At 26.6% G+C, this 12,736-nt stretch overlaps 1 protein-coding gene across 8 annotated transcripts in view; it reads left to right on the forward strand.

The window, feature by feature from the left end:
• The window catches only part of LOC135928094 (3',5'-cyclic-AMP phosphodiesterase 4C-like), a 55,146-nt gene that overhangs the window by 17,586 nt on the left and 24,824 nt on the right, over positions 1-12,736 (forward strand). For 5 of the 8 annotated variants that reach the window (XM_065464433.1, XM_065464436.1, XM_065464434.1 and 2 more), the window contains exon 2: positions 11,633-11,941. In XM_065464433.1, the coding sequence (XP_065320505.1) occupies positions 11,784-11,941 (158 nt within the window). In that variant the 5' untranslated portion in view covers positions 11,633-11,783. Of the gene's footprint in view, positions 1-7,803; positions 7,891-8,025; positions 8,090-11,380; positions 11,534-11,632; positions 11,942-12,736 lie in introns of those variants that run through there. The other 3 variants (XM_065464435.1, XM_065464437.1, XM_065464432.1) reach the window with 3 other exon arrangements.

Consider the following 12,736-nt stretch of genomic DNA (forward strand, 5'->3'; position numbering starts at 1 on the left):
TTTTAATAGACTTATGGGCCTAAATTTTTTAAATTTAAATTTAGCTTATATAAAACAGTTGTTAACTTAATAAAATATTGCAATTGTTTTCTTTTAATAATAAATTTCAATATTGTAAACATTAACATAATGGTTGCTTAAATAAATTTAAATATTGATTATTTTCATTTAAATATAATAAATTAAATTTTTGGATATGGACTTGGGCTGGGCTTAAAAAAATTTTCTTACTGCTGGCCTGGGTTCTGGATTGATAAAAAAATTAAGGCTTACGAAGGTCTCTGCTTTCTATTTGTTGGCACTTTCTTTCTGACACTAAAAGTTAATGAATATTATAATTTTGTTAGAAAAGTGAACATTCTTTGTGGAGTTAATAAATATTACAATTTTGTACTCATTTCGAATAGAATTAATAAAATGCACAAAAAGGTATATCATCTAATTTCGTCTACATTTATATTTTCATTCTTAGCTATCCAAGTCACAATATATAAATTGTTAACATCTTAACCCCTAACAATCATAATTTATACTCAGAAATCATAGCATCTAATTACTTCCCATATAAGTTATATTTTGGAGACTGTTAAGCTCATCCTCCTGAAAATCCAATCCATTCTTTTATAAACTTTAGCTGTGTCGAGAAAAATTGTATTAACTTGTTGGATACTAATCCTAGCCCCAAAATAATAAACACCGTATTAATATAAAATTAAAAGTGATCGACGGAATATATTTATAAATCCATTAATCAGAGACCTGCCATAGACACAATCTTAAGGCTCAACCCGGGTTTTAAATTATCCGCTTCACTTCATCCTATTTTATTAAAATCAGTAATTCATACTGGGAATGAAACTAATGATAAAAATTTTTGGGGGAAGATTAGATAGTAATAAAATATATATCTTCCAGTTCCGTCGAAATAAATATTATGTTTACAAGATAATTTTAGCAGAGTATGTGGGAAGAGTTTCCAAATCCCCTACATGTCATTTAACCGTATTTTACCCTGCATTTACAGTTAACACTAATTCGCGGCGAAGTATATAAAAATACAGCATATTTTGTATAATTCACCGCGAATTCGCGCTAACTATGAATATAGGATTATACAGAAGGATTTAATAAATTATATTTTAAAATAATATATGAAATATAACAATTCTGTTCTGCACTTGAATTCGAAAAACATAATACTTCGGATACGATATTATTATTTACATAATTTTTAGAGAATGTTTAATAAAATATCATTCAAATAAAATAAAAAAATTATGTTGGTATACACTGTAAAAATTTTGAATTTACTTATATTTTTTTATTTTTAGGCTCAGTCACACCCAGAAGTTTCTTGATATTTATATTTAATGTATTACGCAATCTATAAACGCTTAGAGGTTTTTTTTATTAGCTCTAGTGTCGCAAATTAAACTTTCCTCCATTCATATCGCAATATGGTAATAAAATGATTTTAATTAAAAAAGAATAATTAAAATATTCTTCCTCACATCCCCCCCCCCTCTCGATTGAGGATAATGAATTTATAATTTTTGATTCATTTCCCTTTTTAAAAAAATTAAATATATTATCTAAAAAAAATATAATAAATATTGTTTTGAAATCAGTTTCTTCTTATCTATACGATTTAGGCAACCCATGGGGCCTAATTTTTTTTTTTAAAATTTATTCGTTTTCGTTATTTTATATACTATATATTTTAATTTATTTATAATATTCAAAAGAAATATAAAATCCAATAAAGGAATTTTATTTTTTTTAATGAGATTTAATGATTAGATATGCTAATATAGCATAAGTGTAGTCAGTAGTTGTAAAAGGGGGGAGGGAGTGGTGTTACATCCTTATACCAATTCAGAAAATAGTTTGATTTCATAAATATTTATTTTTTTTGCCGGTGTTCCAATTTCAGAACGAACAGCTTCATTTTTTTTTTGATCTGGAACCATTTTTTAAAATTTAATATAAAATCTACTATAATATTTGATAATTTCCTCTATTTATTTATTAGTTGTGCAATGGTTAAATCAGAGACCTGCAGAGGTGCTATTTGCAGGGCCCGGCCCGGATTTTTAAAAAATATATTATATATATTTTTGATTTTTATAGCTAATAATGGCGATTTCAAATATTTGCTTTTAAAATATTCGGCCCGGCCCGGATTTTTTTAAAAAAAAAATTCTCAGGCTTGGCCCGGACTTAGGGCCGGGCGGATTAATAAAGATTTTCAAAATTATTTTACAGGAAAAAATAAAGTATATCTAAACTATAAAAAATTCGTCCTTTTTATAGGGAAAATAAAAGGCGCAATTATAAATTAAAATTAAATTGGCGCAAAGTGAAAAAAAGAACGTTTTTGTGGAATCGAGTTGTGTTAGTTTTATCGTACATAATTGGGGATAAAACCTACCCCCCTAAACTTCCCGAAACTCAAAATATACCTTGGGATGCAGGGTGGTCTCCCGGACCCAACGGTCTAACTCATATTTTCTGATCACCTTACTGAGGACTCCTAAAGTAAGAAATCCAGTAAAGTGAGAGAAAACACAAAAGCCATATGTGTTAATATCACTGTGTTTAACTTAAAACAAAAATTACCAAAAAAAAGAAAAACATTTTTTAACTTTCATTTTATGGTACACAAAGGAGATGGATAAAAAAAACTTTAATTAATTTTAAAACATAAACAAAAGAGGGGGATAAAAAAACTTTTTTATCTTTAACATAATAAAAGAGGGGGTTTAAAGAAAAACTTTTTTTTATCTTTAACACTCCTCCCCCCCTAAATAGGCCACGGGGAGGGGGGATGATCCCGGTCTCGACTTAGCTTAAAAATTTTAGAATTATTACGAGTTCCGAAAACCGTCCCAACAAAAAAAACAACCAATTCCCACAATAAACAAAAATACGTAACTGAAATACTAAGAGTGACTAATAGAACGCCCTAGAAAGTATAACTGAATTATCATTATAAAACTAATTAATCCTCCTCCCCCCCCTAAATAGGCAACGGGGAAAGAGGAATGATATATATTGACTGGAAAAAAAAAATATTTATAGTTTATAAATTGAATATTCAGGGGATAGTTTATATTTGTAAAGAGGAGGGGAAAAAAAAATATTGGTAATTAATTATTTGATTTATCGGGAAATTGTCTTTTTCGAATTTGCTTATCATAGAAGCTCTGGTAATTCAAGTTTCGTTTTTCTTTGACATAACTCATTGCTAATGGCATTTTGCAGTGGTTGGCTTGCTTGGCTAGGTTGGGACATTTTGGTTGGTCTTCTGGTTTTACACGTACGTTAATGGGAATTGGAAGTTCTCTTAGTATATCATCGGTAATATAGGGGATCTTTGAGATTAGTTTTGTAGTGTTCTTTTTTGTGAATATGTTTGATATAATTGAGGGAAAAATTTCTATTACATCCCTGCCTATAATAGGGTTGTAATCATTTTTGGTGATTACTATTGTTATGTTTGCCGATTGTTGGTTATGATTTCGGTATTTATTGTGCCTACTATAGGAACCGGATGTCCTGAATACGAATTTAATTTTATGGTAGGTTTAGTTACATGAAGGTTTTTAAACTGGGCGTTATATAAATTCTCTCCTATGATGGTAATGGGTGAACCCGTATCAACCTCCATTATTATTGGAATTTTATTAATCTTTACGGAAGCTCGATAGGCTTCGGGGTATGGTGTTTTCAATAATGTTGTCGACGAGCAGGGATGGCCGGGCCTGCAGCTCTCTGGTTTAAATATGATATTCTCTACCATGAATTGCATTGTATTTCCTCAAATTTTTGAAGATTTATAAAATTCTCCTTTTTGAATGTTTTTTTTGAATTCATATTTTATATTTGCTGTTATATATTTGCATGTTTATTTTCAATAAAACTTTTTGATTTGTATTTGTTACAAAATGACTTTTTTAATACTAGTCTTTATCTATCCAAATATTATGCACACGAATTTCTCCACTTTGATCTCTTTATTAAGAATATAATATGGAATTTGTCTTTTTCGGGTTGGGTTTTTTATTTATTTTAATGTTAATTTATTATGTAATTTATTTCATGTTTATTTTTTAATATTAATATTAGATTGGTTTTTATTCTGATTGGCTAATTTTTTATTTTATTTTAAATAAATAAATATTTTTTAGAAATATAAATAAAAATATTATCACTTCCGAGTTTTTGAATTTTTAACATATTTAGAACTATAATTCTTATCCGATTATTATTAGGATTCCTTCCATACAAAACTTATTGTTTCCTCTTTTTTAAAAAATAATATTTTTAATGAGGTATATATACTCAAAATGATTAAGCAACTTATGAGTTTTGTTTGAATAACCAATTAATAGAGTCAAGAATAAAATATACTTGTTACATTTCTATAATGCGGGTAGAAAAAAAATAAAGAGAATATGGGAAATTTTGATACAATATTTCGATTTAATGAATAAAACCACGTCATTTAATACTATATTTTTTCTTAATAAATAAAACTGCGTTTTATCTAAAAATTTATTTGATAACCCCCAGATATTCGATTTTTTTAAAATGATTGTTACTTATAATATTACTAATTTCGATTTAATGTAAAAAAACTGCTTTTCATCAAAAAATTTAATTAATCAATTTTAAAATATCTTAAATAAATAAATATATATTTATTTCAAAATAAAAGTAACCAATCAGAAAAAAAAACCAATCCAATATTAATATTTAAAAACTAACATGAAAAAAATAACAAAAAAATTTAATATAAAAAAAGAATAATATACCCCTCAAGTAATGTTGTTAAACGGTTCGTCTTGAGTCCATTTTTTAAAACGACTAACTCATATTTTAGCCAGAAAAATATTGCGTAAGTCTGGAGATTTTGATAATATATGTGTAGACCTTTGTTCCTCTATGAGCAAAATCTTCAGCCTTGCATATTATTTTCTGGATGAAATATTGAGTTATAGCCGTTTTTAAAAATCGGCTCAAAACAAGCCGTTTGACAAAACTACCTTTAAGCAACAACCCATAATATCTTACAAATCTGAAAAAATAGTTTGTATGAACATCGTTATTTTATTTCTAAATAGTTAGAAAACAAATGGCATACGTGATTCCTAATTTATAGTACACTTTTTTCGGATAAATATATATTGATACAATGTCGATGTCTGTCAAATTAAAAACTGAGAGATACAACAGTATCCATTTGATAAAATTTGAGTAAGGTTTTAACTATAATTTATAAAAAATATTTTCCAAGTTTTATTTTATTTTTACATTGTTTAGACATGAAGTCTGCAATCCCCCATAGATTTTAAAATAAATTCACTCGCCTATATCTAAAAAATTTGTTTAACCCTCGGTCTACCAAATTTTTTTAAAAATTATTTGATTGGTTGGTTCTAGATAATTTATTTATTTCAGAGACCTCAGGGCCGCCTCTAAGCCTGAGTACACGGGCTGTGTCGTATTTTTATTTAACATACATGGGCCTGACTTAAAAAGTTTTTTTTAAGAAATACCCGGGCTGGGCGGTATTCTTATTTTGCACGTTGGTAATAGACCCGCAAAGTGAGCGTATAAGTGAATTATATAAAGGCCCATCCTCCATATAATTATGCCGATTTTTTCTCAATGATACCAACAAACCATGTAACCCAGATAATTAATGAAAGGTGGAAATCCTCCCCACCCATTATCGTGAAAGTAAATAATATTAGAAATATATCTTTCCATATATATTTATTCTTATTTTTGGGAAAGGGAATATATATATAGCATTTATATTGTCTATTTTATTAACTCACTATCTCAATAATATATAAAATTTTCCACATTTTACTAAAATTCTCTAATAAATAAAATAAATATACATCGCCTACTTATTTTTATAGTTAACCACAATTTTCTAGAATATCTAGAAAATATTTCGAATACAATATTAATTTATTAAAGTAATTACTTAAATTAAAAAATGGCTGTGCGAAGAAGAAAAAAAACAAGATGGAGGAAGGGCTACTAAATGTTTTAAATTGGCCAATAATCATGGAAATTTAATTTTTATTTTTAAGAAGGCATAAAAGAGATACAATTAAAAAAATAAATGGACTTAGTAAATATTAACATTCATTTATGTCTATATTTAAGTTTACCAATTACTAAATGATATAGTAAAACTATCTCTTAAAAGTAAAATATATTCTACATCTATATCAGTAAAAACTAAGAAGGATTATAGTAGAGTAAAGTGAGAATTGAATGTATTATAAAATAAATAGATCTTTTTTTTTCCTTTATGGAATAGGAATTTCATATGATCAATACCAATTATCCAAGTCATCCTCAATTTAGTTTCCATAAAAAAAAATTTTTTTTAAAAATATTATTCTTAATTGATGGATTGTTACTGTCATCTTTAAAATTAATTCATCTGCAATATTAGAGAAATTCAAATTTTCAATTTTATAAAAAACATGTGGTAATTCATATCTCCTAAATATTTTTTGTCATGCTGATTTAACAAAAAATTTTGAACAAATCTTACTGTCCCATAATTTAAGTCGAGTTTGCTATTTACATGTGATTTAAGTGGTACTATTGTTTAGAAAATGTGATTCGGGTAAACATCAGCTGTTTTGACGAATAAGAAAAATTAGAGCAAGGATTCTCCCACCTCATACTTAAATTTACAACTATCCAAAAAAATTTTTTTTCATCTTCTTATCTCTTATCTAAAGATTTGAAAAATAAAACCAGATGATTAGGGCTGGGTGGTATATCTTAAAGCCAAATATTTTAAATCGCCATGATTGGGTATAAAAATGAAAAATATATTTTAAATAGATCTGGGCTGAGTCTGAAAATATAAAACCCGGACAAATTTATTATTTTTTTCCGGGCCAGGCCGGGTCCTGCAAATGGTATCTCCGCAGGTCTCTGATATATTTTATTAATACATTTTTACTTAATCTGATAAAATATTCAATATTATGAAATATAAAACAATTTTCAATAAACACACGCTTGTTTTGGTCATTTCGCCCAAAGAAAATATTTTGGATTCAATAGTCCCCCCCCCTCCCCGTTCATTGATGTTGACTATAATCAATGGTAGTTTTAGAATACATTTAGCTTTCATTTTTTGCTAATATTTTTATAATCTTGCAATTTTGACCATCGAAAAATTATGGTTTCAGCTGTTTTTTTTTTAAAAAATAAAAAGGATTTTACAAATAAAATGATTTTAAAATTCTGTTCAAAATTTAAAAAAAAAGAAACAATTATATTCTACAACATATCATATTACTCACGAAATTCAGGAAACTGATATTACAATTAAATTATATTTTTAAACCAATTTTCCTTCTCTCAATTCTTTAAATAAAGGTGGCGTGGTTTAATAATAATAAATAACTGGTTATAAAATTGGCTAAATTATTTTTTAAAATAATGAATTTTTGTATCATTTATATGAAATCATTTCGATTTTTTATTATAGCCAAATATTTTGTGATGGCAATTACTGATAAAAAAGATAAGTATGAGCCATAAATAACTTAAAATAAAATATTTATGCTCTAAAATAATCTATTAATTATTTATTTTCCAAATTCCTGACTATAATAACAATTTTTTTTTTATCACAACTATAAAATCAATATAAGTAAGTGCATGGTTACAAATTAATAATAATTATTATACAATAATTCCTAGAAAGTGATTATATTATTAAAAAAATTTTCAAAAAAAATAATTTAAAATTTTTTAAATTTAATTTGCAATATTAGAACACCTTTTTTTTTATTAATAATTATCTGGTCAACATCATTGTCAAATTGTTTTGAAAACCAAGTATTTTTTTTTGTAATTATATCATTAATAAAAAAAATAGACAAATGAGTTATATTATATATATATATATATTAGTAAGTTTTGTTCTCTTTCGGAATATGTGTGGATTCTGAATTTCTCAATCTTAAATCCTTTGTTAGAGCAATTTTTAAAATGTGAAAAATGTATCTGATTCTACAGGAAATATATTCTAGCATGTGTAAGAGCATCTATACCTTTTGAATTTCAGAATTTTTGAATGAATGTTATTTGTATTTTTCATATAAATTAAAAAAAAAGAAAAAACACAACATAAATGAGAATTAGTGTTGGTTAACGGCTCGATTTGAGCCTATTCTTTTTAACTCAATATTTAGAATAATATTGCTTAGGCCTCGAGATTTTGCTAATAGATGTGCAATGCAAACCTTTTGCCACCTATGAGCTAAATTATCAGGTGTGCCTAATATATATTTTTTTGATAAAATATTGAGTTAGCCATTTTTAAAAATTGGCTGAAATCGTGGCTAACAATCCTATAATTCTACACAAACTGAGAATATTTCTTGTAATAATTAAATTTTAAAAAAAATCACCCTCTCATTAGATGATTTAAAATTGGCAGATTCCGACCCCTCAAATGAGATTTCCGGATAAGATTGCTAATCCACATTACTATACATTTATTGTGATATAGACGGTTAATGTGTTACACCATCATCTTTAATTATTCATAACCATTATAAAATAATCCTTGTTCATGATTCTAATCTGACCCATCTTCATACATTATTCAGAGACCTGCAGAGGTACCATTAGTGCGGGGCCCGGAATTTTTTTTTAAAAATATTATATATATTTTTAATTATCATAGTAAATAATGGCGATTTAAAATATTTAGTTTTAAAATATTTGGCCCGGGTCAGGTCCCTGTTATAATAAATTAATAATTTTTTCCCCCTTTACATCCAAAAATGATAGTTTCAATTTTGGTAAAATTAGGAAACTTAAGGATAGACGGATAGATATCGCTATCTTTTATTTATAAAAATTAAATATTCTTATTCTCATTTTCCTTTCACGCCTATTTAGATTATCTTTGAAGGGATTTAAAGAAGAAAAAAAGATTTATCATAGACATCATTTAATCGATAAATTTCCAAACATTTTCATATACATAATATTTAAAAGTAATAAAAATATCTTTTTCACTAGAATCATACATACACTTTAACAATTTTTTGTTTATATTTGAAAGAAATTTAAAAGTAATTAATTTTTTTAATTAAAAAATCTGGATTTAATTATATACATCATGTCTAATGAATTTCTATTAGCATTTATTTTATCATCATATAATAAATATAATATCTAATTATTTTACATAATCTATACTTTAAAAAAAAAATTCTCTTTAATTACTATAATTTTAAATGACTTTTTAAACGACGCTAATCCTCTAGCTTATAATATAATTCCGATAATTGTTAAAATAATGAATATAATTTAATTTAGAACCCATATAATTTATTGGAAGGAGGGGGGAAGGGAAGGAAGTGGAAGGAAAAGGAAAGATGAATAGGGATAGAAATATGGAAAATTTTTCAATCATCGATAACCTATCTGCATGTATATTCATTTATATTATTTTTTTAAAAAAATATTGTCCAATATTGTAATAACGACGCACGGGCCCCGAAGTATACAATATATATTGCTTTTGTTTTAATATCGCTGAAACAAATTAGATAATTAATAAAAAAAAATTTAAAGGTGCAACAGTGACAGTTATTAATTAAATGTTATAACTAATGTATAAAATAGTTTAAACTAGGATAGGTTATACAATGGCACCTGTTTTTAAAACCTTAAATACTCTGCAGAATTTTTTTTTATATAGGCTGGACAAAGAGATTTACTGCCAGGCCAAAATATCTACTAATCGGACAGGGCCTAAAACATTTTTTAAATTACCGCCTTGATTTCTCTAGACATCGATTAATTGCTGTATAATTTAAAGGAACAAAGCAAATTAATTTGAAATAACTTCATTTATGACACTATTTTTTAAGATTCATTTCTATAGTTGGGTAATTGTTATATTTCTAGCCGTTTAGCTGATTAATAGCCTATTTAAAATATGACTAAAGCCTCGTTTATAGTAAGCGCGATTCGCTCAGACGACACAATTATTCGCAAAACGATAAAGTTTTTCAAAATTTATCATAGCGATTTCATCGCTTAGCTCATATATATTATTTGCTTGCTTTTGTAAATTACGTAACCCAAGATTTTCGCATCGCTTATGTAAATCGCGCTTGCAAACGCAACATGAGGTCAAATTTTTTAGTCTAGAACTTTCACCTAACCCTCAAAGTTTTTATAAATACAAATAATAAAATTAAAGTCGCTCCTCAATGCTCTTACCAGATTTTGTTTGTGACACGCGCCTGTTAGATTAATTAGCCGATTTTTGCCATGACTCAACCATATTCTTCATTTTGGGATATCGTGATTATGATCATAAAGCTGCTTATCAAATAAGAGAAACTGAAATGTCAATATTTATCTTTCCTTGGAGATCTCTCATTGACGAAAATTTGCATAAATATTTCCCTAGCCTGTCATGAAATTTAAATGGTGGATTGCAATATTTTTTTTATTATTTTAAATTCTATCAGAAAATGAATAATTAAAAATTAAACAGTTTATTTATGATATGGTTCAAATTACAAATTCACTCTACAGATATTCAACACAATTGATTTATAAAACGGTTGTTGTAGAAATAGATTGCCATAGAGGAGAGATATAAGTATACCTTAATTGATATTGGAAAAAAAAATTCGATATGATATTTAAAAAAGTTATGGCTTAGAAATTAGTAAAAAAAAATTTCACAGACCGGGGTAGACTATTCGTAAAACTTTAACGGTGCCAAGGCCTAACATTTTTTTAAAATTTTCTGGCCGAGCAAATTAAAAATAAAATTGCATAGGATCAGACCTGGCAAAAAATCTTAACGGGTCACAGCGGACTGGGCTTTGCAGACTTCTATTAGATTCCTATTTTTTTAAAAAATTATTTTAAATTATATAATTGTAATCTTAAAAAGAATTTTAAAAAAATGTATAATAATTACAATTCGCCTCGAATTATTATACACATAATTTTTGTGAAATGAGCATTCTCAATTATTGAATTTGAATTTGAGATTATTGATTTTTTCATAATTTTAGTATTTAAAAAAAAAAAAAATTATGCACTTTAAACATATTTAAAATAATGTTCTACACGATATTTGGCAATTAGTATTTTATTTTTAACGAATTAAAATGGCTTATACATAATTTATATTTATGACCATTATAACGCTGAATTTTGATATTTATTGGTTCCTTAGATTTAGCATATTGATAAATAAAATATTTTTGTATACTAATTTAAAATTATATATTTTTAAATAGTTGATATTAGCCAAAATATGTTATTATTCTTATCTAACAAAAAAATAACACAAGTAAAATATTCTTTTCTATCGTTTATTAATCTGTATTTGGGATGTCCTAAAATTGCAAAACCAACAGATTTAATATTTATACTCAGTACAAAAAAATATTAAATATCAAGCGACGTCTCCTTAATTATCAGAATTCGCAATGAAGTTTTACTTCCATATTTCAATTTTAAACTTTTTAAATCACCTTTTAAAATCTACCTAATAATATTCAAAATCAAAACTTTTTTAAAATTTATTTTATAGGAAAAATGGGCCATCTTATCAGTACCTAAAGCCCCCTACATCGGCCATCTTTTGTAAGCATTTCGCATCATCCGGTGACTTGGGTAACACATTTGGATTCGACAGCTTGAGCAAAATTTCTTCTACTGATAGGAGGAAAGGAGGAACAAACATGCCCCAATCGTCAAATACTCCCAGCCATAATACTGGACGAAGAGAATCGTTTATTTACAGATCAGAGGGGATTAATTATGGTTCTAGATGTCTCTCAGCCAAAAATTCTTTTTGTCAAGATACCCCAAATATGTCCCCACTGATGTATCCACTAATGTAAATTTATATACCTTTTGATAATTATTTATGCTAATGTCAATGCTTTTTAAAACTTTGCATATTTATTGCTTTAATGAAAAATTATTGTTCGTATAATATTTATTTGAATAATTTTTCTCCATCAATCATCAGATCGATTTTTTTTTAAAAATATTATTTTGTAAATACGAGAAAAAATAATTTGGAGGATAACATTCAGGGACCTACCTTCCTCTAATCCACAATTTTTTTTTACTAGCACACAAACATGATGTGATACAATATGCTATTAATAATAAATAAATATAATAACTACTTGTTTCTTGACAATTATCCTTGACCAATCAAATTCTACAATGTTCAAATGATTCCTCTTTTTGTTCAATCGTTGTTATAAGACTGTATATTACGAGTCAATCTATAATTATACCTTTTCTTTTCAATATCTACCCTTGGTGGATTTCACTCTTAAACCATATGGATTTATTTTTTACGAGCTATCTTAACTACAAGTGTAGATCATGTAATTTCATTATTGTTACGCTTCTCACCACTACGTCGCCTTTAGATAGATCTGGCTTTATTCAATCCATAGGTTTGTGATAAATTTGTGTCTTAAGTTTAAAAATAAGATTAAACCCCATTTCAAACTTCTATACTTTAAATTTTATATATATATATATACAACTCTTTTGTTGTAATATAAATAGTTTTAAAAACTCAATCATTTCATACCGTTTTGAATTCAATACGTATTAATTTGTTCTGTGGCAATGAACTTGATATTATCTCAAGGAACACATTGATAATTGG

The sequence above is a fragment of the Gordionus sp. m RMFG-2023 genome, chromosome 4, assembly GCF_954871325.1.
Source record: "Gordionus sp. m RMFG-2023 chromosome 4, tfGorSpeb1-WG-v2, whole genome shotgun sequence".
Lineage (NCBI taxonomy): Eukaryota > Metazoa > Nematomorpha > Gordioida > Chordodea > Parachordodidae > Gordionus > Gordionus sp. m RMFG-2023.